The sequence below is a fragment of the Asparagus officinalis genome, chromosome 10 (genome assembly GCF_001876935.1).
Source record: "Asparagus officinalis chromosome 10, Aspof.V1, whole genome shotgun sequence".
Taxonomy (NCBI): Eukaryota; Viridiplantae; Streptophyta; class Magnoliopsida; order Asparagales; family Asparagaceae; genus Asparagus; species Asparagus officinalis.
In genome coordinates this window covers 655,810-683,548 of record NC_033803.1, presented here as the reverse complement: position 1 = coordinate 683,548, position 27,739 = coordinate 655,810, and the positions used below count along the sequence as shown (strand labels likewise).

General features: G+C 37.3%; 6 protein-coding genes and 1 long non-coding RNA gene across 9 annotated transcripts in view; 2 read left to right on the top strand and 5 right to left on the bottom strand.

Annotated features, from left to right (window-relative positions):
- The window catches only part of LOC109825384 (3-dehydrosphinganine reductase TSC10B-like), a 5,854-nt gene extending 4,601 nt beyond the window's left edge, over positions 1-1,253 (bottom strand). Inside the window, exon 1 of the mRNA XM_020392239.1 lies at positions 1,242-1,253. Coding sequence (XP_020247828.1) covers positions 1,242-1,253 — 12 coding nt within the window. The remainder of the gene's footprint in view (positions 1-1,241) is intronic.
- LOC109825876 (thylakoid lumenal 29 kDa protein, chloroplastic) lies at positions 1,316-4,472 on the bottom strand. The gene is made up of 10 exons (XM_020392785.1): positions 4,324-4,472; positions 3,998-4,075; positions 3,881-3,915; positions 3,723-3,788; positions 3,600-3,640; positions 3,349-3,479; positions 2,741-2,847; positions 2,417-2,554; positions 1,772-1,906; positions 1,316-1,569 (listed from the first exon to the last, which is right to left on the bottom strand). The coding sequence occupies exons 1-10, from the start codon at positions 4,346-4,348 to the stop codon at positions 1,459-1,461; spliced, it is 867 nt and encodes a 288-aa protein (XP_020248374.1). The 5' UTR covers positions 4,349-4,472; the 3' UTR covers positions 1,316-1,458.
- LOC109825872 (multiple organellar RNA editing factor 2, chloroplastic) lies at positions 5,410-8,567 on the bottom strand. The gene is made up of 4 exons (XM_020392781.1): positions 8,255-8,567; positions 7,349-7,446; positions 6,949-7,014; positions 5,410-5,839 (listed from the first exon to the last, which is right to left on the bottom strand). Exons 1-4 carry the CDS (start codon positions 8,383-8,385, stop codon positions 5,694-5,696), a joined length of 441 nt encoding a protein of 146 aa, XP_020248370.1. The 5' UTR covers positions 8,386-8,567; the 3' UTR covers positions 5,410-5,693.
- Positions 8,993-12,547, bottom strand: LOC109825891. 2 transcript variants are annotated; one of them, XM_020392804.1, is made up of 7 exons: positions 12,390-12,547; positions 12,257-12,306; positions 12,062-12,167; positions 11,908-11,966; positions 10,616-11,244; positions 9,927-10,138; positions 8,993-9,236 (listed from the first exon to the last, which is right to left on the bottom strand). In XM_020392804.1, exons 1-5 carry the CDS (start codon positions 12,498-12,500, stop codon positions 11,193-11,195), a joined length of 378 nt encoding a protein of 125 aa, XP_020248393.1. In that variant the 5' UTR covers positions 12,501-12,547; the 3' UTR covers positions 8,993-9,236; positions 9,927-10,138; positions 10,616-11,192. The 2 variants fall into 2 exon arrangements, with proteins under 2 accessions (XP_020248393.1, XP_020248394.1); XM_020392805.1 differs by having other exon boundaries at positions 9,927-10,066.
- Positions 13,781-18,334, top strand: LOC109824886 (serine--tRNA ligase, chloroplastic/mitochondrial). 2 transcript variants are annotated; one of them, XM_020391518.1, is made up of 9 exons: positions 13,781-14,169; positions 14,343-14,436; positions 14,513-14,661; positions 15,090-15,182; positions 15,638-15,817; positions 16,582-16,748; positions 17,025-17,159; positions 17,371-17,464; positions 17,903-18,334. In XM_020391518.1, exons 1-9 carry the CDS (start codon positions 13,819-13,821, stop codon positions 18,188-18,190), a joined length of 1,551 nt encoding a protein of 516 aa, XP_020247107.1. In that variant the 5' UTR covers positions 13,781-13,818; the 3' UTR covers positions 18,191-18,334. The 2 variants fall into 2 exon arrangements, with proteins under 2 accessions (XP_020247107.1, XP_020247108.1); XM_020391519.1 differs by having other exon boundaries at positions 14,042-14,169; positions 14,336-14,436.
- LOC109824887 lies at positions 22,548-23,449 on the bottom strand. The gene is made up of 2 exons (XR_002242814.1): positions 23,368-23,449; positions 22,548-23,059 (listed from the first exon to the last, which is right to left on the bottom strand). It is a non-coding gene; the product is annotated as an uncharacterized LOC109824887 (long non-coding RNA).
- LOC109825381 (pentatricopeptide repeat-containing protein OTP51, chloroplastic) lies at positions 23,516-27,733 on the top strand. Its single transcript, XM_020392237.1, has 4 exons — positions 23,516-23,535; positions 24,407-24,914; positions 25,667-25,996; positions 26,067-27,733. The coding sequence occupies exons 1-4, from the start codon at positions 23,516-23,518 to the stop codon at positions 27,594-27,596; spliced, it is 2,388 nt and encodes a 795-aa protein (XP_020247826.1). The 3' UTR covers positions 27,597-27,733.

Sequence of the window (27,739 nt, the reverse complement as noted above, 5' to 3'; positions counted from 1 at the left end):
CGACGACGGACGACGAGGGAGAGGATCGATAGAAAGACTAGAGGGATGAAGAGGAGGAGGAGGAGGAGGAGGAGATAGGATGGATCCATTGTGATCGGAAGCTAGGGTTTTGGGATCGGAAATTTTTAGGGATTGAGTGATGGGAACGGGTCTTATTGGAGGGAAAATGGTCGGAGGATTTTTGAGACCCGACGGAGGATTTTATGAAGAATCCAATATTGTCGGAATCGCGCCCTCAATTGTTGAAATTGCTTTTAGGTCCCCTACATTTCTTATAATTTTGCGAACCAGCTTCATTCAACTAGGAAATGAAAGAACCAAGTGCAAGTAAAAGAGAAAAGAGGGGGCTAAAATGAAAAACATTCGAAAACTTCATAACATTTGAAATTTCTTAGCCTAAAAGTCGCCATCCTTATAATGAAATGTTTCTACCCAAAATCTGCACATCTCCATCGCCTCGGCTCTCAACTGCTAAACATCATGGCATTTTTTTGTTAGCTAAAAATTAGTTCCTTGCATCATTGAAATTGCTATTAGGTCCCCTAAGTTTAATATTAAACATTTTTAAGTAAATACTATCGAAGACAGACAACCAAACGGAAGAGAATTAAGATGATATAATATTTGGGCTTTGAATTAGCACATCACCGGTCAGTCCAAATTTTGACTTAGTCACTTGGGGACTTCCCTTTTAATAATCTTGAACCTCGAAGGTAACGTCTTTGTCATTCTTTTTGAGTGGGAATTCAAATGTGCAAGATTTATCACTATTAGAAAATCATGTATCTTAGATAGAATATTCTAGACGAAAAAATTTCTGTCTAGTTTGCTATTAAACTAGACGGAAAATTTCCGTCTAGAATATTCCGTCTAGGAAAAACATCCTAGACGGGAAAATTCTGTCTAGGATACTCCGTCTAGGAAGCATCCTAGACGGAATTTTCCGTCTAGGAAACATCCTAAACGGAGTATCTTAAATGGAATTTTTCCATCTAGGATACTTCCTAGACGGTTTTAAATTCCGTCTATAATATTCCGTCTAGGAAGCATCCTAGACGTAAATTCCGTCTAGAATACCGCATTCTAGACGACAACATACTGGACGCACATCATTTCGTCTGGGATAGTTTTTTAGACGGAATTTTCCATCTAGAATGCGTCATTTTGTACCAGTGTGGGTTTAAATTAAATTGTGTTTGGATGAATTTGAGAATACAGTTAAGGTCAGGTATGTCACGTACCAGAGAGTCCATTTCTTTAAACACTGGCAATATTTTTTTAAAAAAAAATTTGACTGAACATTTTCAATAAGACGCCAAGAAAAAAATTCATTATTATAGATTAATAACTATTTCGTTTAAGGTTAAGGTGTCAATTACAACAAAAAAACTTCTTGCGGTAATGAAATGGACAAATGAAAGCATGACGTTGCAAAATTTGATTACACCTTTAGCTCCCTCATAGTTTCAGTTTACTCAGTTCAATCTTTTTGGGCGGATACGTATAAGCTTCGTAGTTTATTTGCTGGCCAAGCGAGCTGAGTTTTGTGAGGGTTGTTATCAAATCAACCTGCATCCAGAAAGAAGCAAAATGAAGAGGACATCAATTCATCATCATTCTCTAGTTTATGAGAATAACAACTCAAGCCCTGCTGAAAATTTAGAGCTTTATTTGCCAATTTCAACTCTGCAAAATTTACATATCCAAGTGTTTGATAGATTTCCCGGAAACTCTGTCATGGTTTTTTTTTTTTTAGAAAAAAAAATGTTACCTCATAATCAGTTTGGGAGACGGTCTCTCTACTTCTCTGGTATTTTTCGACCCAAGGACGAACTTCAGGATCTGATGCTAACAGGCTCTCGGTCGCCAACTGATCAGGACCAAGAAATGCCGACATTACAGCAAGCTGCAAACAATCAGCCTCTTCAAGGTTAACAGAAGCAGATAGCTCTGGAAATGGTGCTCAGTCTTTAGGTTATGAAGAAAGCTGATTCTGTAAGATATTGGGAAACTAAGAGCATTTGCAAAATATGAGAAACAAGCGACGAAGTTAATAAGAAAATTATCATCAATTCACAATAAAAAGCTCACAGGTATACAATGTACGTAGCTCTACATCAGATGTAGCAAAGAAAGAGCAAGGGACAAATATATAAGTGCAGATAACATTGCTGAATTGAACTTACTGCCCCTGTACGTAGTTCTATTATTTTTTGAAATAATCCCGTAAGCGTAACACCTATTTGTGTATCCAACTTGGCGACTTGGAAAAGTTAGCAAATAATTTGTGGATCCAACGTTATACGCTAAGGGTTTTACGCTTCTCAAGTCAGTGTAGCATAAACATGCTCGTAAAATAATATTCTCGGGCAATCGAAAAAAAAGGGGACAACTTAAGGGTGCCAAGGATATACACCTGGCGAGGGCCGAAACCAATGCTAGAGAACTTATCCTTCATTTCCTGGACGGAAGCCTTGTCCCACTGTGGAATACGCCCCTCTGGATCAGGTTCCTGAGCGTCAGATCGTCCGAATTGTCTATCGAATAAGCCCCACTGTTGACATTAGAAATTGCAACAGGTCAATTGGCTCGTCGTTTAAACTTAAAAGTGGGGGAAAAACATGTATATTGTTAATCATAGAAAGCTTTTCAGCAACGTTATAGTAAAGGACTAGAAATAAATGTTTACTGCCAACAGAAACAGAAATTTAACTAGGAACAATACTGAGTCGAAATGAACCTGGCCAGTCGAACCGTATGCTGTATATAGTAATCTTCCCTTCTCCTCATTCCCGCCACATTTGCGAATGGCAGAATCAAGGAAGGTTTTCTTCACGGCAGCTTGTGCTGTGTCAGGAAAGATAAACCACAACACATGAGAAGAGCATCTTGCTAGATTTGTCGCATATTTCAGCGGGTCAGGATAAAAAAAGATACTCTAAAATGATTGGTTAAATGATTGTTGGATATGGTGGATTTCAATTTCAAGCCACGCACAAAATTAAGGTTTACCATGAGTTTCTCTAAGACAATGCTCAGTTCTTAGTGCCACTCTTGTACTTCACATAAATGCTAGGGCCCTCAAAGCCATAAAAAAAATAAGGATACAGTGACGTGAGGCAAGCAAACTCTTGTCGAGTTAACGATGGAAGGTACATTTTCATATTGTGCTCATTTTACCTTACCTCACCATCACATGTTGGTGGATTGATCCTTGGTAGGTTATGAGAATGGAGCACTTGTTATTGTTAGTAAGTATAAGCAGTCAACTAAGATCGTAATTCGAAGAAGAAGAAGGGGAAAAAATCCAAATTCTGAAAAAGATTGTAGAAAAATATAGCTTATTACCCCCATATTGGATGAGGTCTGCAAATGCAAGAGGCCCTCCTTTGGAATAAGAATCAATTTCCTTTTTCGCCTCTGTCAAGAGATTCATAGCAGCAGAAAGCCCACTGTTTTCAGGTCTGCTCATCTCCGAACTCCATGCATAAAGAAGAAGAAAACAAGAACAAGACTTAATACTGCTGCACAAGTACCAGATGAGATAACACTTAAAAATGTTAATTTATTAATCAGTCAAATTTATGGCCGCGTTTTACCTTAATCGGATCGATCCATTTGGCCCCCCAGATTTCGTAGCCTAAAAAAAATTTAAGCCAACAAATCAGTTGAAGAATCATCAGGAGGAGGCCAGACTGAATTTTTAAGGCTTGTAACCTGACCTTGTCATAAGTCACAGCATCATTGAGTGCTAGGGTCAGTATCGACGGAACGAGCTCTGGGTTTCCCTTCAGAAGGCAAGGGGAACAAAAAAAAATGTAAAAGACAACCCTAGAGCTAAAATGATGAATCTTTCGAATTAAAGAGAGCACGAAACTACCTTTAAGGCCGTAGCAAGCGTGTCTTTGATATTTGCTGTCAAAGAACTAAAAGGATCAACATACTGAGCTTTTTTTTACTAGTAATACCAACAATACACAGATCGTAACGCTCTTACATAAAAATTCAGAGCGCTGTCGACGTTGAATGAGATCGGCGGCTCTTTGGTGAACAGTCCGGAGCTCGCCACCATTTCCTAATAAGGTAAGCAGAACTGGCAGAAACTCATAATCACATCAATGATCATTCCATTGCGTAGACCAAAAATAAGTACGAATTAATTTTACACTACGCGAAGTTAAAATTAGAGGCCGCTCCTATTGATGATAAAACGAGAGAAAATCGGCTAATAAGGTAGTTCGGTCATGTACAGCAGCGACCTCTTAATATACCCGGGAATAGAATTCATGTAGCCGACCCTAAACATTTAGGATAAAGGTTTACCACTCCAACAAAAGCGCCGGCGCATTTAAGAGCGTCCCTTCGATTCAACGGCCGCACGCCAGAACCCTCATCGGCTTTCTGACGACAGCAGATCGCGCCCTGGTTTTTGGACAAGAAAGAAAGAAAGAAAAAAAGTTGCAGAGTCTTCCAAATTTTTAGAAAAAAAAAAAAAAAATCAGCAGGGTTCTAATTTTCCAGGGCTCGAGGTTGAAGTTACGCTGGGGAGCCATTGTTGAGTTGAGAGTCCTTCGACTTTCTCTCTCCCCTCCTCTGTATTTTGTTTTCCGGAGGAAGTTGAGCGATGAGGTCGGACCGCAATCTAATCGAGAATTTGAAACTGATAAGGTGGGGCCTACGTCTCGCTCGCTCTTGATTTTTCTGGGGTTGGATCAATATTTTTTGAGAGTCGCTAAAGTCACACTTTAAACCACACTCCAATCGTACTCATCTCTCGCTACAGTGCACTCGCCTGTAGATATTCAATATTTCTGCTAGAATTGGATTCATACCTATCAACTTATTTAAATTTAAACAATAAAAAACTGAAAATGTGACTTAATTACTAAGGGAAGTTGAAGTTACTAGGAGGGCGTAGCTAATGATTTTGAGAGGTTTGGGGCACGGAAAACTTTTCCAAACAAACAAACAAACAAATAAATAATACACAGTTCGCCAAAATTATTTCCACCGGCAAGAAAAAAGATCATATCGCTAAAAAAGTCAAGTTAAAATGTCTAAATGATGTCGGAGCCCAAACGAATATCATAATGAAAAAAATAATGTTAGGGGCACACCCCTTAACACACCACCAACCACACCCCCTCTCCTATCGCTATAGTAAACCGGGCCCCACATAGGATTTTAAAAATTTTAAAATCCCATGTAAAGGCCGGTTTACTGTAGCTATGAGAGAGGAGGGTATGGTTGGTGGTGTGGTTGGTGGTGTGCCCGTAACACCACTCAATGAAAAATGAGGTTAACATGGAATACGAATCTGAAATAGTTTAGACCCAAAAACATATATAATTTCACTACTTTGGGCATCTCCGTATCAATATAGTCGTTAGTCACCACGCAACATCTGTATATTCTCAACACACAATTTGCATTTTTGCATCGAGTTCAAGCTAAATCCTGCTCGCTACTTGATAATTGTTCCGTCGCCAGAAAATGAAGCAAACTCAACTAAAATGTTTAAGTGGAGATGGTGATAAAACAAGACATCTACATACATCAGGGAAAGGAATTATTGACTGTAATCACACGCCATAACATCAACATGCCCCCCCAGCAGTATCACTTTCAGAAATAATCCCCCATCTTTATATCTACTTATAGATACTCTTCTACCGACTGTTCTTCATTCAACTTCACATACGCTGGTTCTCCCTTCGCCTTACATATCGAGTCCTGTCATTGTATCGGGGCCTATCTTGAGCTCTCTGAGGCACTGGCTCGACTCTCCGCTGTCTTTCAGGAGATCGTTGAACGATTTGTCCGTTCACAAACAACTCAGCTGCAATCAGTAGACAATCATTAACTGTTAATAAAACGGTGGTTCAGAGATGGTCAATTCATTCAATCAATTTAACAAAACTCTCAGCGGAAAACTACAGATACACAAGTATCCATAATCAGATCGTACGTGTAATAAAATGTGCTCATCTGAAAGAAAAGGTACTATTTGTTGTGCATCTAAAGCCAAAAGGATTTTGTATGCTACTTCTATAATTGCATTGCATTTAGTATTTACAAGAAGAAATGCCCACAGCTTTGCCCTGTTGCAGTCAGGGTCCATAAGATATTGTAAAATAACCAATAACTAAACAATGAAACCTCATTGAAGATAGTGCAGAACTCGATAAGTTGTAGACATAGCATGATAAAGAAGTAATCGTATATGTCTCCTCATGTTTGACCTGCAACTTCATAGTTGATAAGTGCAGAACTCGATAGAAGATTGCTAATGTTAGTCCATTAGCATTCAAAGCTAGACATTGCTCCAAGGGCTTCTTAGCTTTGCCAAGATGGACTCATTTATATATTGATAAATTAAGTTAGTTTAAAATTTTACGTAGGATATGAAAATGGAATGAAGTCTACCTTCCAAATACAAAGAACTACTTAAAGGTTAGAGCAAAGAAGCCATCATGAAACATTTTAAAGCACAGGTGACATAGGAACGAAATTGTAAATGTCTCCTCATGTTTGATCTGCAACTTCATTCAAGGAAAGCACAGAACTCGATAGAGGATCGTCAGTCTTAGTCCATTAGCATTCAAAGCTAGACATTGCCTTGAAGGCTTTCAGCTTTGCCAAGATGGACTCATTTGTACAAATGATAAATTAAGGTAGATAAAATTTAAGTAGGGTACAGACAGGGAAACATGTCTACCTTCCAAATACTGGGAAAGGCGTTACGGGTTAAAGCTAAGAAACTGTTATGAAACATTATAAAACACCAGTGCAACATTGGCAAAGATAATCTAGAATGGAATATGATAAAACAAATTAAAACCAAAATGAACACAGAGATCCATATGTAAAACAACAACAACATCAAAACCATGACGAAAACGTTAAATAGGAAAATATAATAATTTAATAAGGAAGTGATCCACTTGCCTCCATAGTCCTTGTTTTCAGCATCAACATAAGAATCAGGAAGAACAAACAGAACACCGGGAAGGCCTGAAATCAACCACAGACAGTCAAAGAGATACCTCGACAGAACATATGATAGGCTTCCAAAAGTCATCAAATGCAAAAGAATACAAAGAAAGCTTCTTGAGGTAAGATGAGAAAAAGATCCAAAATTGCTTGCTAATCCCAAATATGGGATCTCGATAACCTTTAGGTTAAATGGCCTCTTTATAGGAAAAGTTCCCAAAAGTGAAACGAGTCTTAGCAGATATGCTGTGTTAGCAATAATGCACTAATTTAAAGTTAGCAGCCTCAACTACTTCCATAATTTGATGAAAGGCCACAGTAGATAGAAAAACCAAACAGAGAAATGAGTAATAACCTTCAAGCTTGTTTGATGTCTCCTCATCAATCTCACATCCAAATCCGAAGTAGCGCTCACAAGACACATTATAGATCTTCTGTATTGCTTCTTGCTCACTAGTTAAAAAAAATGAAAAAACATGTGAGTCAAAATAAAACTCAACTACAATTTTCAGACCTATATGGATCAGAATGATGAGCAATTACAAAACGACATGTGTACAAATAAATGTAGAAAACATGAAAATGTTACCATGGACATCCATGGTTGCTAGGTTGCTATTTGCTAAAGAATATGCTTTGCATTTCTTTATAATAATTCTTCAGGTCTTCGATGGCTAGTGTGTTCATCTAAGTTACTTACACTTCATATTCCATCCTTCTCTTCTTGTAAGTGAAGAGAACGACCAACTTTGTGTGCTAGGATGGGACACTTCACAGGTTTACATGTAATGAAGTTAATTAAGTAGTCTCCTTTCGATATACAACCTTTCTATATGCAACCCCTATGCCACATGTCCTAAAGATTAAAGAGCATGATCTTCAACACGGACGAAAAAACTCCTGGAGGTATCCTAAAGAAAAAAAAGATACGAGCATCTCATTCCTTGGTTTACAACTTTGGCTAGGATTCTGATAAAACAATTAATCAAAAAGTGACAGATCATTGATATACTCCATCTTCATCCTGCGTGAACAACAAAAGCCTAATTCCTAATCAATAACCCCAATTCAGCTACAAGAAGCAATCAAACCAATATACACACAATCCAAACATCCGATATCGTTTAAAAAAAACGTTTTCATGTGAAAATAATACCTTTTGTGAACTCGGACTCTGGTTTTAATGTAATAATCAGCCAGAATTGTCTACCATATATCAAAACCCTAATTCAGCTATTTTTTTGAAAGAATGAAGTTATACCTTCCGAGGACCTTGGCTAGGGTTTTGACATAACAATCAATCATCTGTTCCTTCGTCGCCCCCTCACCTCCAGGCTTATCCATAACAATCAACCAATGATTATAATCGCACCCAGGAAACAACGGCGCCATCTCCGTCGGCGGCCGGTCACTGTACCCGGACCTCCCGCTGCGCCGATCCGGTAATCGCCGCCCGGTTTCACCGCTGCATGCAACCCGTAGTGAAACAGAACGGTTGATGGCTGGTTAGAGCTCGGAGAGAGGAGGAGATCGGAGATGGCCGAGGCGGAGGAAGGAGGAAGGAGGAGAGGACACGCTTGAATGGAGAGGGAAAGAGAGGGGGCGGAGAGAGGCGGAAGGCGACTGGATCGAGTCATGGCGGCGATCGCCATCTGAGCGGAGCTAGGGTTTATCTAGGGTTTTTAGGTGGAGAGAAATGGGGGGTTTTATCGGGGAATGGAGATCCGATTGGGTGCGGATACGGGTAGGGTTGTGTGAGTTAGACCCGTCACTTATAGTGCCTTTTATTAGTTTTTTTTTTTTTTGGGTTTTGGGTGGGGGCGTGGGTGGGCTCTTGAAAATTAATGGAAATTAAAATTTTTATGAATAAATTAAGGAAATTTAGAGAAACCATAATAGTTAGACTTAAATGACTAAGTAATTATTAGTTGTAAATAAGAAAAAAAACAAATAATAGAGAAACGTGTTTGATCCAATACAAGTAAAATGTTCAAGGGAGAAACAGTAGAATATTATCTTTTTTATTCAGTGATAACATGAATAAAACACAATATGTACAACATTTTTTATTTTTACTTAGTGACATTGAGAAAATCAAAAAATTACAACAACGACTTGTTTTGCTTTGCACAAGCATACTTCACGCTCGCTTCCGCGTTCATCTGGACTCCACTGTCTTCTAATTCTTCTCATACTATGTAACGTCATTGGATGTTTAATGCAATAAATGCATTTGCCCAACCCTATGAAATTAAAAAAAAAATGTTAGAACATTTTTGCATGTATATCATCTAAGACATTTTACACAATATAATTGTTTAACTTTCAAAAGCATTGGATGCAAATAGAAATACGTACTTTAAGATATCAGTTACCCCGTATGGTCTAAATTTTAACAATAACGTCTATAAATATTATGATAAAGGTATATATGCAATTCAATATTTTTATGAAGAATATATATTAACTTAGTACATTCTAGATATAAGCAAGTTGCTACTTTTGAAAGTATATGTGCCTATTCCAATAAAATGTAAAAAAAAAATTTTTTTTTGATGAACAGAAAATGGAAAAGGGAGAATGAAAAGAAGTACATGACAAAAATAAAGTTGAAAATTTATTAGTCCGCAATGAGGTATCCATGCCAAAAAAAAAATTCTTATTAGAAAAAAGGGAAAAAATGGGCAACTAATTAAAGAATCAAGTGTTTCAATGGTTTATTTCTAAATAACTGACGTAAAAAATAAAGTGATAGCTAGTATATACGGCAATTTCGTATATAAAAAAAACTAGTTCATGTACGTAAACATTCAACATTATCTTGTAGTTTTAGCAAATAATAATAATAATAATTTTTATGACTGCTTTTGCATGCAGTAATCATTAAAAAGAATTTACAGTAAGAAACAAATAAAGTGACCGTCAGAGGTTACCTGGTCATACTATTCACTGCTATTGGGATCCAACTCTGCGCCTCTATTTGTGGACTTCTGCAGATCTCCAACCGGTAAAACTTGATCCAGATATTTGTTGTTCATTGCTGCTCTTCCTCTAAAACCGTTTTTCTTCTCCCCTTTATATATAGACAAACGATTGTTATGTTTTCAATGGCAAGTTCATGCTCCATACATTCCTCATTTAATACCTGATACAGTGATTTACAGGGGGAGAAGTATCAAATCTGATTCAAATGCAAGTGGTGTGCATTGGGTGGTTCAGTAGCTAGTGTCCATGTATATAATGATATCATTTGGATTGTGTTCGTGTGACTTACCGATATCTACGGGTATGCAAGTAATGCTCTACAAATCTATGAATGCATCATAAGTTGGTGATAATCCTATCTTTATTCCATAACATTTTGATTTATGATCAATGTGTTCCCGATTCTTTCTAGTAACAATATTGTGGAACCTTTTCTTTCTAGTAACAATATTGTGGAACATTTTGATTTAGGAGAAGCTTAGCCTTTAGGCATTCTTGGAAACTTATCTCCTAGGAAGAAAAGACATTTATGACGGAAAATAAAAGCATATTGAACTATGCCTTATCAAATTGAAGATACAATGTTACACTGAAATTGAAAATATAGAACAATATCTCAAAATAGAACTAAACATACTCAGATATGTGGAATGGTGGACAGACTTCAACAGGAACTTCCGCTTTCAATATCGGTTTCAGATCGCCAACCCAAATCCATCTTCTTGCATACTGACGCTGCTCAAGCATGTCTGACGAGCCTAGAGGCTCGAACAACACTAAACAAGGACTAGTGAAATAAGTTGGGATCGCATAGATTTAGAGTGCCGCCCTTTCTCTTATTTTACCTCTTAACCAAACACCAAAAACACAGCAAAATAAAACAGAACAAAGATGTTTCATGGCAAATCAGCACGTAAAACTGAGTTGGTTTCTAACTCCAGCAGAAAAAGAATCTAAAGAAAAATGTTATCCTCATAAAAATTTAAAAAGTATATTTGGTCATTAAGTCGAACAATAATATGGACACATGATAGTTCACATTTCACTGATCATGGAAGAAGCAAGCAAGAAAAAGCAAAGGGGAGGCCATAGAAGAAAGCACAGAATGCTGGATTTTGTAGGAACTTCTGTTAACGGGGTGCACAAATTAGTGGTGAACAGTCATGCTTGAAAATGCAGCATCTAGTAATGTAGAAACAAGGACTCCGGTTCTTCTAATAATCGAATGCACCTTTTACTCCATCCAGGCTTTCTCCTAGTGATAACCTGCAGCGCAACCAAGTTAACAAATTTAAGAGACATGAGATATGAGCAACAAGTTAGCTGCATGCAGACAAGTATGAGCTTTCATATCTGAAATGGAGATGGAGTTACAGGCAACAAGATGCTAGAAAATGAAAAAGTGAGAGTGACAAAAAACGAAAATACAATACATAGCTCATCTTCCAGACCCTTTTTGTGTTGAAATTATTGCACAACTTATAGTCTTTAATACACGATGACTGACGATGCAAGGAGAATCCATCATGACCTAGGTTCCTGGGTTATTAGATTTTCTCTGAGACCCCACTAGATGAAGTGAACGCTCCGTGAGAGTCCTAGAAGACCAGTTCATGCTGGCCTCCTCAGTAATAGTGTAAGTTCAGTATCACCTCCAAAGTTGCCTCAATGCATCCCCATGTTTTTCCCTATCAATCCATTATCATTTATTGGAGAAACCAAATCATATTTGTAGCCTAGGTTTAGGCAGTGAAGACTTACATCAGTTTGAAAAATATTGCTCACCCTAATCAAGCACAAATTGTTTTTTTCTCTCAACAAGTTGTTCTTCCAAAATCAAAATGAGAACATATGCGTTGCTGCATTTGTTCTAGTACATTACTAATCAAGAATTTCACTTTCTTGGACTCTGAAGATCAGCAAACTTACTTGCGCATGCAGAATTTGTACTCATTGCTGCGAACATAATCCTTCTCCCCCTCTTCAAGCTAAAAGAACAAAATCAACAACCAAAAGTTACAACTTTTCTACACAAATCAATCAAATAAACCCTAGGGGAGAAAACAGTAAAAAAAATTTTTACAGGATCACTCTCGTAGACGAGAGAATAGCAAGTAGGCGACAGACATCGAAGCGCGCAGTTCTCCTTCTCGATCACCGACGACTTACACCTCCACCCCCACATCCCACTTCACCGACAAACCACAAAGATTCAATTTTTATCGATCCAGTTACACAATTTTACAAGAAAACGAGGCGAAATTGAGAAAGCTGATACCTTTCGACGTCGGCATAGCAAGCTTGCTTCTTCTCTCTGATCTCTTCGTCCTGCATCGGTTTGAATGACGTTAGCACATCCAAAGAGGAATTAAGAGCTCAAAGCCCAAAATCGGGATCTAGAGAGAGCTTACAGTGATCGGACGAGGAGATGATTTGGCGAGAGCGGGAGGAGAGAGAAAGCTCGAGAGGATGAGCGACAGTGTGAAGTAAGTGAGAGAGGAGGATGAGAGCGCGATCGCCATGGATCCAATTATCGTCGACGAGAGTGAACTTTCGCAATCCAGGTCAACGATTTTTCGCGATGTAATCTGTTTATCTTTATGACCCCTCATCAAATATTAAATTACAGTTTGATAAAACTATTTTTGCAATGAATCATGAAACTTTATGTGTAGTTAATTCAAATTAATTATAGATTTTCTTACAATATTGGATGTATAATTAAAAAAACACTTGTAATATCTCAGCTTTAAGCTGCAGAATAGTGCTAAAACCAATGCATGGAATTTGCAAAGAGGTTTTGCTAAGGGAGGCGTGTTAAATGTTTCTAAATCATTTATATGTTGAATTTGCTATAATCCGATATCAAATTTTACCATTAAAATAAGTATTGGAGTTTAACAATACTAAGTTCTTCACGGTACATTGAAGCATCGTGATCTTATAGAAGGGACTAGATTTTCTAAAAAAAATTCTACATGGGAAATTTCATGAAAATGAGCTTCTAATATAATTTGAGAAATTTCATAACATGTAAATTGCAGGCCTTGAGATAATAATTTTTTTTTATTTCAAGTACAAATATCTTACTTTGTAACTCAATATTCGAGATAAAACAAGAAAGAAATTTCTCATGGATATTTTCAATCTTAAGACTTGATAGTTAGGTGGTGGGAAATGATCAAATCGAAATTAAATATTAAGATGTTCATATTTATGTTTTTTTTTAAATTGTCGAATTCGAATGCGGACTTTAATATTCATATATGAAGTTTTTCAAATTTGAACTCGAATACTTGGTATTTAATAAATATTCATGAATAATCACAAATATGATTTTTTCCCTTCTTAATATATGATGTATATGTATTTAAATCAGAAGTTTGATTTGAAAATATATTTAAGATTTTTTAAGTCTCAAAATTAGTACATAAAGCTTAAGTAAATATGGTAAGTGAGTTAAAAATATGACATCATATGTGCAATAATACAAATAGTACATGATCAAACTTTAAATGAATATTTGACAGACAAACAAATCGAATATACATCTAATTAAATTCTATTTGTTAGTAAACTCGAGTAGTAAAAATATTTATATGGTGGTAAATGATCTATCAAATCGTATATGATTGAATAATTAGTCGAACAGTTATAGAATTATTTGTTAATTATTTGAGACATCTCTTGAAATTGTGAACTCGTGCAAATAAAGCTTTGTCTTCGGATCAGGCTTTGAGTAAGTACCAACCCGACCCGTCACCATCCAACCCCCTATCGACACGATAAAATCCTCAAAGCGCTCGCTCGCTCGCTCGCGCTCTCCCTGGATTCTCTCTAATGGCGATAATCTCAGGAATCCAAACCCTAAAACTCTCTCCTTCTCTATACAAACCCCGATCCTTTCTCTTCCCCATCAAAACCCTAACCCTAACCCTAATCCCATCCCTTAAACCTCGTCCTCCTTCCCTTTGCAGAGCATTCTCGCCCCGAGCTGTTCAGATCGCCGACCCTTCAGTAAAGGAAGAGAAAGGCGCGACCTTCGCTAAACCTCAGTGGAGAGCGGCCATTGACTTCAAATGGATAAGGGAGAATCGGGATTTGGTCGCTGAGAACATCAGGAACAGGAACTCGGCTGCGAATTTGGAGCTCGTTCTGGAGATTTACGAGAAGTTTCTCAATCTTCAGAAGGTGAGGCCGTCGATTTTTTTATCACTTTTTATCTTTGCGATTGCCAATTTGTTCAAAGGTTAGATCTTTGATGATTATTACTCCAAAAAGTTCCACATTTGATTTGATGAAATATCATTGTTATTAATTATTCTTTAAAGATGTATACCTAATTATCACTTTGCAGATGGCAGGAGGTTGAACGGCTCCGAGGAGAAAGAAATGTGGTTGCTAATAAAATGAAAGGAAAATTAGAGCAATCTGCGCGTCAAGCTCTCGTCGAAGAAGGTAACACTCCCACTGCTCCTACATGTACTGTCTTTCTAGGATTCTTTCGGAAAACCTTATCTCATTTTTGTTGCAGGAAAGAATTTGAAGGAGCAACTTGTTTCCTTAGAAGAAGAGCTCGCTGAACTCACTGATGTGCTTCAATTGGAAGGACAGTCCATACCTAACATTACGCATCCAGATGTTCCTGTTGGGGGCGAAGACAATTCTGCATTGAGAAAGATGGTATAGTCTTAGGGTCATTCTGCTTTACCTTCATTCTTTATTTCTTAAGCTCATTTCATCTTAATCATGCAAGCACTTCCCCATCAAAATGAGATTTAGTATGGAGCACGGCTCAAAGCCGAGCAAGCTCCCAGAATGAATGAACTGAAGCTGTCAAATTGACATCATTCTTAGCATGAGTTGATATCAAACTACTGGTTGAAGAAACTGCACAAAAGAGGGCTGGACATGTGTTTAAGCTTGCGTAACCAAGGGGTAAAGCCTCCGGATTCGCATAAACCAAAAAGTCCAGATGAAGAGGCGTGGTGTTCACATTGTGACCACATTCATCTCTGTGGCATAAGTGAAATAAGAATAAAAAATTCTCCAAGGATCTGGATTTCTTAAGTTGATGAACATACATTCTTTTGTTTTTCTCAATTTCATAGGTTGGCAGTCAGAGAGAATTTAGCTTTGCTCTGAAAGATCATCTTCAACTTGGGAAAGAACTTGATCTATTTGATTTTGATGCAGCGGCAGAGGTATAAATTTTGTTTAGCAGCAGCAAATGTATTGATTTATTCTACATTCATTACATTATATTAGATTATATTAGATATACTCGATTATTTTTATTTTGCATTAGATTATATTTTGAAATTACACATCAGCAGGTTATTATTCTACAATCAATAAATTCCCTATCATTTGGTCGATTAAGAATATTTAGTTTTCTCTTTGATGGACCATTAACGATGTTAGTTATCTACTGGTCCATTGAGGTGTATAAACTTCTAGACTTCTTATTGACGAAGCTTTTACTTAATGCTGATAAAATTTATAAGTCAATTACAGTTGATGGATATCTGATTATCTCTTTAACTTTGATGCATTTATATAGAATGGTGAAAGTAGCTTTACTAGTTAATTTTCCCCTCTTTCGTTCTCCATGAAGAATGATTTGCCGCTGCTTATTTATTTTCAATTTATCATGCAGGTAAGTGGTTCAAAGTTCTACTACCTAAAGAACGATGCAGTGTTGTTAGAAATGGCCCTTCTTAATTGGGCAGTTTCAGAAGTTTCAAAAAGAGGCTTTACACCTTTGAGCCCACCGGAGATTGTGAGGTCATCTATTGTTGAGAAGTGTGGTTTTCAACCGCGTGCACAAAATACTCAGGTTTGTAACTCTGGATATTTCTTGTTCTTTTCAGGTATCTATATAAGGTCTGGTTTTATAAAGTTGTTAGCATCTACTAGGATGGATCATCGTAATCAGATTTTAAAAGTTGTTTAGACAACATCTTCCTGTTCTCTGCTATTAGAACCCTATCCAAAATTAAAACCATGATGATATAGTAACGTGTGGGTGAGGTGGAAAAAATTGTGTATTGCCCGTCAAAAGAACAAGGACCAATATATGTGAAGATGATGTTTGTGTTGACGGGAGGAAGAAGAGGGGATATTAAGGCAAAATGCCAGAAAATTGGGGCTAACAGTATATTCCTTGATTTAGAGTGGATTGTTAGAGGGAGGGATTAGTATCAAGTGGGCCTCATATTGTGAGGGACCACTATTCAGAGATGCGTTTATGAGGGATTAGTGTCAAAACACGGACTTGTTAGTATCTATATCCTAAATTCCATAATAGTAGATGTTAGATTTGTTTCATCTTGTTATGCGATATTTCGTTGCAAGGGAGTGGCCTTTCCTGGCAAGTGTCTCTGTTTAAATTATGAATTGCAACTTTTGTCTGTAACCGTTTTCTGTAAGATCATGTCCTTGACATGTTTTTAGTCTGTCTATTATGAAGGCTGATTTTGTTCCTCTTCTACAATGACTTGAGCTTGTTATAGTCCATAACTTGTCCATCAATTATGAAATGTTTCCACTATTGCGGGTTCTGATTTTTGGTGTTCTTTTTCAAATTTTCTTTACGGACAGGTTTATTCTATTGAAGGCAGTGATCAATGCCTCATTGGAACATCAGAGGTTCCTGTTGCTGGCATCCACATGGATTCAATCCTTTCTGAATCTACACTGCCTTTAAAGTATGTAGCAGTCTCTCATTGTTTTCGGACAGAAGCTGGTGCTGCAGGTACCGCCACAAGGTAAGTTCTTCATATGGTCTATTGCTATGCAAACTTAATCGTCTCTGTGGTTCGTTACACTTTCACTTTGTTATTTAGATTTACTGTAGAGAGCTACTACAATTTCTAACCAACCGATTTGGAGTTTCCGAATGTTTCCATTGATAGCTACAAGACATAAGTTATTTGTTTTCATTTAATATAAGCTCTATTTTATTTTATTTTTTAATTTATAACCCATATAATTATTTCTGTAGTTTCTGTTTACGTGTTGATTTTGATTTTATACTGAACCAGGGGTCTCTATCGTGTACACCAGTTCAGCAAGGTTGAGATGTTCATCTTCTGTCGACCAGAAGATAGTGACCGGTACCATGAAGAACTTATTGGAATCGAGGAAGATCTGTTTACATCCCTCGGTCTTCATTTCAAGTAATACATTTGTTCTCTTTAATGTCATTTAGCATGATCTCTCTTCTCACTGATGATCCATTTGATTGTTGTTGTAGCCTTGTAGGTTTGCCATGATAATTATCTTAATCTGTTGAAAGTTTCTTAGTAACATACAGTGATTTATCAGTGGTAAAACACAGGAAACCCTCTAGTGCAACATCTTTCACTGACGGTCCGCATCTTCTTGTAGGACTTTGGATATGGCAACTGGTGATTTGGGAGCACCTGCATATCGCAAGTTCGATATAGAGGCATGGATGCCAGGTCTCGGACGGTATGGTGAGGTATGTAAAGATGATTACTTTGGAACGCTCCTCATTTTACTTGAAACAGCAGTAACTAAACATAACTAGTCAATTTTTCCGTCTATTTTCTAGCTTTCTATGCTGTTTCCACACTAGTTTCTTTGAGATGCAAAAACCTATAGTTTATCATATACATTAAATTGCCCTGTCATGAAATGCTTCCCTTAGGATCTTCTATTTATCATTTTGTTAAGGACCTTTGTACATCCGGACACAAGCTCCTAGAACAGCAAATGGCAGTTATCCATCTATTTCCTTCACACTGCTAACTCCCAACGCAGAACACAGGGCTTTTCCATGACTTGCTCCATATCAAGATGTTGATGTTAATATCACAAAAATATCCCTCGGTGGCCTATGGAAAATATTACTGCCTGATGAATATTCTAACATGTTCTTCTAACCCCTATTAAACAGATATCTAGCGCGTCCAACTGTACAGATTACCAGAGCAGGAGACTTGGCATCCGATACCGTCCATCTCCATCGGACCCATCACCACGATCTAACTCGAAAAAAGGCAAGGGCAGCAGCTCTTCTGCCACTCGCTTTGTTCATACTCTTAACGCGACTGCCTGCGCTGTTCCTCGCATGATCGTGTGCTTGCTGGAAAATTTCCAGCGAGAGGATGGCTCAGTTCTCATTCCTGAGCCCTTGAGGCCTTTCATCGGGGCCCTTGAAGTTCTGTCTCCAAAGGGTCAGTGATGATGTTTTCTTTCATCTTGCCTGTTTGAGCTTTACTATATGTTATTCATGTTGGATACGGGGAGCTCTGTTATTGTGGCATTTGTTCAACTCAATATTTATTTCATTTTATGACTATCTTCATGCAATTTCTTTTAAAAAAAATGAGAAATTTATGTTCCATTGGGAATTTACAGTCCTTTATTATCAAATAATGCATCAAAACTTAATAGGGGTAATAATCTACCACAATGTGGAAAATATTATATGCGGAGAATATTGCATTTTCTGCATAACATTAACCAAAAAAAAGGGAGAAACATGAAAGAATGGGGAAACTAATTCGTCATCAAAAGCAAAATGTCACGGAGGCAGTTTAGAGATCTCAATTGCCTTCTTTATTCGAGGAATCCTGCCCACTTGCCTGCGGGTTGTTGTTAGTCCTGGTTGTCGTTAGTCCTGCATCCATTCGCAGGATTGCAGCCTTTTGCATAAGGATTAGCCACTGCTCCGGGGTGACAGTTCACGATACCTCCCCTTCCGCAAGGAATTCCGTCTCGTCTCATGGCTTCTCTGCTTATTTCTGCTTTCTCGTCGAAGGGGGGATCATCTTCTCCGACCGTGCTCTTGGTAATACCCATGAATGCTATCAGTGTCAGGACCATCCATGCACGAAAATATGCCATCTGACGAAGAAAATGAAAAGAAAGAGAACACTGGTTATAATCTCGATTTCTCGAGCAGGCAAAATTCACTTTTTTCAAACTTTGATATATTGAAGTTCTGATATGTCAACGTACAAGAAAGTTTGTGTTAATTTTAGTCAAAAATATCAAAATTTGAAAAGCAAATGGGGGAAAAAGAAAGTTTTGTCACCAATTCGGTTTTTCCAGTTTGGAGCGAGTGAGGAACAAAGTGTAAATAATTCTTGAAATTTTCAAATTTGCTAATCCAACGTAAAAGAAAATTTGAGGAAAGAAATGGAGAAGCTTACCTTTTTTTCCCTTCTTGTTTTTTTTTTTTTTTTGTTTGGGTAATCTTTGATGTTCAACGTGAACCTTGATTATATAGTTTTCTTTGAATTTGGATTTCTAAGTTTGGACATAGGGGTCTGTGGATATACGTAGAAAAAGGTCTTGAATTTGAATTTCTAAGTTTGGACATAGGGGTCTATGGATATACGTAGAAAAAGGTCGAATGAAAATGGATGGACGCAGAAAACTGTGAGGATGAACTATTTTCTTGCGCATATACGTAATTAATTATAATAACTATAAATTTAAATTATATCACAACCATCTACAGCTTTATTTTACACGGAGCTTCAATGGATGTATAACATCAGTGCAATCAATAAAAGTAAGGGTGACACTAGGGGCACACCTCCAACCACACCCCCAACCACACCCTCTCTCTTATTTGCTACAGTGCACCGAGTCCCATATGAGATTTTAAAATTTAAAATCTCATGTGGGGCCCGGTGCACTGTAGTAAATGAAAGAGGGGGTGTGGTTGGATGTATGGTTGGGGGTGTGCCCCTATCATTTTCCAGTAAAAACATAAATAATCAAAATATTAGTGCAAACTAACTACTATATATGTCAATACAATCATTCGTTCTGCAATTCTCTATGTAATTGGTAATCCAAAACAAGATTTCGAGATTATTTTTTAAATCATGAACATTTAACTACTATTGTACAACTAAGACTGAAACTAATGTAGATCTTAATAGAATAATTATGGCTAAAAAACTTATGTATAAATGATAGTTGTTTATTTTTTTAATCAGAGACATAGTTTTACTACTCATATTATTAACATTTTTTAAAGTAATACTTATATCATCTACTATTAAACTACTTCACTGTGCACTGCGGGGTACGTGTCATGCATATTGTCGTCGTTTCTACCTTAATTCCATAAAAACTCATCAACGTTTATCTCAGACTTATGGTAAATATCACATAATACCTTACAGATTCCCCCATTTTCCGCTTATACACCCTCAATTGCTCTTGTCAGCGCCTAGGGGTGGTAAACGATCGAATCGAATCGAATACTAAAGTGTTCGTATTTGTATTTGTTTAAAATTATCAAATTTGAATGCGGACTCTAATATTCATATATCTAGTTTTTCGAAATCGAACTCGAATACTTGGTCTTTGATAAATATTCATGAATATTCACGAATACTTATCGAATATCAAAGTATATTTATTCCGCTAAACAATTTAATTTTTAAATAATATTAAAATTCATAAATAAAAATTATTCCTTTATAATATATGATATATATATTTAAATCAAAATTTTAATTAGAAAACAGATTTAAGAATATTTAAGTCTTAAAATCAGTATATAAAACTTAAGTAGAAATGGTAAATGATTTAAAAATATGACATTATATGCGCAATAATACAAATAATAAGCTGTGATCAAATTTTAAACGAATATTTAATAGACAAACGAATCGAATATACATCTTGTTAAATTCTATTCGTTAGTAAACTCGAATACTAGAAAATATTTGTTGAGTGGTAAATGAACTACTGAATCGAATATGACCGAGTAGTTATTCGAACAATTATCAAACTATTTGTTAATTATTTGGTTCATTTTCACCTCTATCAGCGCCCATACATATCGAAGTTCCTAAAAAATTGTATTTGAATACCCTTTGTTATGCAAACGTAAGGAAGTTCTCTCGATTTTTTTTATGTGACACTCACACGCTACCTGTATAACTTTTTTGCCTTTAATTTTCATTGAATTTTCTATTGAAATGGCCACAATTCTATTTTAAAATATACGATATAGCTTTAAATTGGTATTAGAGTATGTTTAACAGTAAATTAACAAACATCAAGGATTGAAAGGTCTAAAATTAGTTTGTGAGTGTCAAATGAGAAAATTCAAAGAACATTCCCGCGTTAGTACAATAGAGGGGATTAAAGTGCAACTCTTAGAAACTTTAGGGCTTTGTAAGTGCCGCCAAAAACAAGTGAGGGTATATAAATGCAAAATCGGGGAAACTATAAGGTATTTAACTGCAATTAATCTCGAACTCATTTGTCCAGTAAGCGAACCTGAAGCACTTGTCGTCGCCGCCATTGGAGGTGACGGAGCTTGAGGAGCTCCCTGAGCAATGGCGGAGGTCGAAGATCGTCTGGCTTTGTAAGGAGTTGCCTTCGCATAAGCCGGCGACGATGGTGAGGATCCTTGGCGCTCAGAGGAAGTGGGTTCGGCAGGAGGATGTGGGTTATGTTGTTCTCCATTGCATGCGGATTCGAGAGAACGAGGCGAGCAATCGGGTTAGTTTAACTCTTTGCCCACCACCTGTTCGTTGAATTTACGCTTAGTGTTCTCTCTTGTCAGCATTTGGTTTCGATGATTTTTGGCTACTCAAATTCTAATTTTCTTCTTGTGGGTTTTTTTTTGTTGGTGTTGGGAATGGTGAAGAATTGCAACATAAAAATTGGATCGTTGTACGTGGAGTTAGTAGTTTTAAGAGAATGCTTAGTTGTAAGGGTAGTGACTCGCTGTCCACCACCTGTTAGTTTAGTTTGCCACTGTTTTGGTGAGAGGAAATAGAGCTGCAGGAGCAAATAGTGTAGTTAAATTTATATTTTCAATGTATGATCAACAATATTGACATTAAAAAAGGTAGGTCAAGTTAGAAATTTATAGAAACAATTGCAGAAAAATAAATGTTATAGAATTCTCCCACAAAGGGGAGGAAAAAGGTATTCCGATCCAATTTGAAAGTTTGTAGCTCTTGAATCATTTGTTTTTAGACCAAACATTGAAACTTGCCATGAAAATACATTTTCCATGGTAAAATTGGAGATATCCAAACAACGGATTTGAAATAGATTTCCTGCAATAGATGCTACATTTCAACATTTGCTACACTTTCTTTTTGTGCAGCAAAACAAACAGCTCCTTATTCTCTTATTGCTTGTTGGTCCTTCACATTCTTATTGTTCTTGTGGGTTTTGATACTTTGAAGCATTGCGACATCAAAATTGATCCTTGAAGAGGTTTGCTCTATGTACAACAAAATGATTCAGTTGGGAGGCTGCAAGCCTCCTCGTCTCAGCTTGCACAATTCCCTATTCAGAGCTCTTGTCAGTAAAACAGGAGGATCTTCAAAGCATAATCTTAGACAAGCAGAATTCGTCTATCATCAGAGCTCTTGTCAGTAAAACAGGAGGATCTTCAAAGCATAATCTTAGACAAGCAGAATTCGTCTATCATAATCTTGTCACGTCTGATCTGGAGGTGCACAAGGATGTTTATGCTGGACTCATTTGGCTTCATAGCTATCAAGATGTTTTCATGCAATTTCTTTTTTTAAAAAAATGAGAAATTTATGTTCCACCGGGAATTTACAGTCCTTTATTATCAAATAATGCATCAAAACTTAATAGGGGTAATAATCTACCACAATGTGGAAAATATTATATGCGGAAAATATTGCATTTTCTGCATAACATTAACCAAAAAAAAAGAAAGAGAAACATGAAAGAATGGGGAAACTAATTCGTCATCAAAAGCAAAACGTCACGGAGGCGGTTTAGAGATCTCAATTGCCTTCTTTATTCGAGGAATCATGCCCACTTGCGTGCGGGTTGTTGTTAGTCCTGGTTGTCGTCAAGTCCTGCATCCGTTCGCAGGATTGCAGCCTTTTTCATAAGGATTAGCCACTGCTCCGGGGCGACAGTTCATGACACCTCCCGTTCCGCAAGGAACTCCGTCTCGTCTCATGGCTTCTCTGCTTATTTCTGCTTTCTCGTCGAAGAGGGGATCATCTTCTCCGGCCGTGCTCTTGGTAATACCCATGAATGCTATCAGTGTCAGGACCATCCATGCACGAAAATATGCCATCTGACGAAGAAAATGAAAAGAAAGAGAACACTAGTTATAATCTCGATTTCTCGAGCAGGCAAAATTCACTTTTTTCAAACTTTGATATATTGAAGTTCTGATATGTCAACGTACAAGAAAGTTTGTGTTAAATTTAGTCAAAAATATCAAAATTTGAAAAGCAAATGGGGGAAAAAGAAAGTTTTGTCACCAATTCGGTTTTTCCAGTTTGGAGCGAGTGAGGAACAAAGTGTAAATAATTCTTGAAATTTTCAAATTTGCTAATCCAACGTAAAAGAAAATTTGAGGAAAGAAATGGAGAAGCTTACCTTTTTTTCCCTTCTTGTTTCTTTTTTTTTTGTTTGGGTAATCTTTGATGTTCAACGTGAACCTTGATTATATAGTTTTCTTTGAATTTGGATTTCTAAGTTTGGACATAGGGGTCTGTGGATATACGTAGAAAAAGGTCGAACAAAAATGGATGGACGCAGAAAACTGTGAGGATGAACTATTTTCTTGCGCATATACGTAATTAGTTATAATAATTACAAATACAAATTATTTCACAACCTTCTACAGCTTTATTTTACTTCGGAGCTTCAATGGATGTATAACATCGGTGCAATCAATAAAAGTAAAAACATAAATAATCAAAATATTAGTGCAAACTAACTACTATGTTAATACAATCATTCGTTCTGCAATTCTCTATGTAATTGGTAATCCAAAACAAAATTTCGAGATTATTTTTTAAATCATGAACATTTAACTACTATTGTACAACTACGACCGAAACTAATGTAGACACAATAGAATACTTATGGCTAAAGAACTTATGTATAAACGATAGTTGTTTAATTTTTTTAATCAGAGACATAGTTTTACTACTCATATTATTAACATTTTTTAAAGTAATACTTATCTTATTCTACCTTAATTCCATAAACACTCTCATTTGCTCTTATTAGCGCTCATATAATCTCGAAGTTCCTAAAAAATGTACTTTAATACCCTTTGTTATGCAAACATTAGGAAGTTCTCTCGGTTTTTTTTCCGTTGGGTTTTCTATTGAACTGGCCACAATTCTATTTTAAAGTATTCGGTATAGGTTTAAATTGGTATCAGAGTTTGTTTAACAGTAAATTAACAAACATCAAGAATTGAAAGGTCTAAAATTAGTTTGTGAGTGTCAAATGGGAATATTTAAAGAAGATTTCCGCGTTAGTACAATAGAGGGGATTAAAGTGCAACTCTTAGAAACTTTAGGGCTGGGTAAGTGCCGCCAAAAACAAATGAGGGTGTATAAATGCAAAACTGGGGAAACTATGAGGTATTTAACTGTAATTAATCTCGAACTCATGTATCCAGGAAGCGAATCGAATCGAATCAGAGCAAAACCAAAGCGGAAAAAAAAAACAAAAATGCTCCTCCGACTGAGCCCAGAACTCTCTTCTCCCTTCCTCTTCTCCTTCAATCACCACCACCAACCTCCTCCTCTCCCCTCCTCCCTCAAACCCATCAACCTCCGCCTCTATCCCCCCTCGCCGCCACGTCACCCACCACCGTCGACCTCCTCGAATCAGATGGACAGCCCACCAAAGGTTTCGACCTCGACGCCCCCCAGTTCGCCGACGTGGCGGCAGACAAGGACCTGAAGCACTTTTCGTCGCCGCCATTGGAGGTGACGGAGCTTGAGGAGCTCCCGGAGCAATGGCGGAGGTCGAAGATCGCCTGGCTTTGTAAGGAGCTGCCTTCGCATAAGCCGGCCACGATGGTGAGGATCCTTGGCGCTCAGAGGAAGTGGGTTCGGCAGGAGGACGTGGGTTATGTTGTTCTCCATTGCATGCGGATTCGAGAGAACGAGGCGAGCTATCGGGTTAGTTCAACTCTTTGCACACCACCTGTTCGTTGAATTTATGCTTAGTGTTCTCTCTTGTCGGTATTTGGTTTCGATGATTTTTGGATACTCAAATTCTAATTTTCTTCTTGTGGGTTTTTTTGTTGGTGTTGGGAATGGTGAAGAATTGCAACATAAAAATTGGAACGTTGTTGTACGTGAAGTTAGTAGTTTTAAGAGAATGCTTAGTTGTAAGGGTAGTGACTCGCTGTCCACCACCTGTTAGTTTAGTTTGCCTCTGTTTAGGTGAGAGGAAATAGAGCTGCAGGAGCGAATAGTGTAGTTAAATTTATATTTTTAATGTTTGATTGGCAATATTGACACTAGAAAAGGTAGGTCAAGTTAGAAATTTATAGAAACAATTGCAGAAAAATAAATGTTATAGAATTCTCCCACAAAGAAAAAAAAAGGGTATGTGATCCAATTTGAAAGTTTTTGAATCATTTGTTTTTAGACCAAACATTGAAACTTGCCATGAAAATACAGTTTCCATGGTAAAATTGGAGAGATCCAAACAACAGATTTGAAATAGATTTCCTGCAATAGAAGCATTTGCTACACTTTCTTTCTGTGCAGCAAAACAAACAGCCCCTCATTCTCTTATTGCTTGGTGGTCCTTCACATTCTTATTTTTCTTGTGGGTTTTGATACTTTGAAGCATTGCGACATCAAAATCGATTCTTTGTAAATCAATTTTAGACAAAAAAAAAGGGATCTTGTTTTGTTTTCAGGTTTACAAGTGGATGACCCAGCAGCGCTGGTACAAGTTTGACTTTCCTCTTGTGACGAAGCTAGCAGATTACTTGGGCAAAGATCGAAAAATTGCAAAATGTCGGGAGCTTTTTGATGATATCATCAACCAGGGTCGAGTTCCCAGTGAATCCACATTTCATATCTTAATTGTTGCTTATTTGAGTGCCCCTGTTGATGGCTGCCTTGAAGAGGCTTGCTCTATTTACAACAAAATGATTCAGTTGGGAGGTTACAAGCCTCGTCTCAGCTTGCACAATTCTCTATTTAGAGCTCTTGTCAGTAAAACAGGAGGATCTTCAAAGCATAATCTTAGACAAGCAGAATTCGTCTATCATTAGAGCTCTTGTCAGTAAAACAGGAGGATCTTCAAAGCATAATCTTAGACAAGCAGAATTCGTCTATCATAATCTTGTCACGTCTGATCTGGAGGTGCACAAGGATGTTTATGTTGGACTCATTTGGCTTCATAGCTATCAAGATGCTATCGATAGAGAGAGGATTGATGAATTAAGGGAAGAGATGATGAATGCAGGTTTTGAGGAAAGCAGAGATGTGCTTTTATCGATCATGAGGGCTTCATCAAAGTTAGGGGATTTAGAGGAAACAGAGCGAATTTGGCTTAATCTACTTGAATCCTCTGGTGGTAATCTTCCTTCTCAAGCTTTTGTTTATAGGATGGAGCTCTATGCAAAGTTAGGAGAACCAATGAAGTCATTAGAGATATTTGAGACTATGAAGACACAAATGCCAACAACTGTGGTTGCATATCATAAAATTGTGGAGATCATGTCAAAAGCCCGTGAGATTGATATTGCAGAAAAGCTTATGGATGAATTCTTTGAAAGTGGTATGAAGCCTCTTATGCCAGCATTTCTCGATATTATTTTCATGTATTTTGATTTGGAAATGCATGATAAGTTAGAATTGGCAGTCTCTAAGTGCCTCACAAAATGCCATCCCAACCGAACCCTTTACAACATTTATTTGGAATCTTTGGTAACAACCGGTAATCTTAACAAAGCTGGGGAAATATTCAATGAAATGTATGTAAATGGAACCATTGGTGCTACTTCAAGATCATGCAACACTATTTTGAGGGGATATCTAGATTCTGATGAGTATGAAAAGGCTGAAAAGATTTACGACATAATGCAACAAAAGAAATATGATGTTGAACCGCAACTTGTAGAGAAACTCCGACATGTTTTTAGTCGAAAGACAAAAGTCGTTAAGCGAAGAGTGAGCATGAAACTCGATCAGGAGCAACGTGAGATTTTGATCGGTTTGTTGCTGGGCGGCATAAGAATAGAATCAGGTGAAGAGAGAAGGAACCACACATTCCATTTCGAGTTCAGTGAGAACTCAGAAACCCATTCTAGTCTTAGAATGCACGTTCATGAAAGATTTTATGAATGGTTAACTTCATCAAGCAGATCAGTCGACGAAGAAAACGAAATACCCTTTCGGTTTTCTACAATCGCTCACTCGTACTTTGGATTCTTTGCTGATCAATTCTGGTTAAAAAACCGATTTGTGGTCCCAAAGCTCATTCATCGATGGCTCTCGCCACGTGTTTTAGCTTATTGGTACATGTTTGGGGGATTCAAGATACCGTCAGGGGATATATTGCTGAAATTAAAGTCTATAAACCGCGAAGACGTTGAGAGAGTTGTTAAAGCATTGCAAGCAAAATCTCTGGCATGTAGAGTGAAGAGAAAGGGGAGAGTGTTTTGGATTGGTTTGCAAGGGAGTAACGCAAATTTGTTTTGGGAAACGGTAGAACCTTATGTATTAGAGAATGTAAGAGAGATCCTTTCACCCTGTAGTATCAATGGGAGGGGAGATCAAAGAGAAGAAGGTGAGAGTCATGAATTTGGCACCGAATCTGATTCTGATGAGCAGAGATGAAACGTTAAACAAAATTGTGTATTCGCTGCGGTGAGCTTGCGACGCCCTTGATCATTGTATGCTAGCAAGCAAGTGATATAGCAATATTTCACACTTCTGTGCTCCTGATCCCATAGAAAAATGATGACACAATGAATGATTGC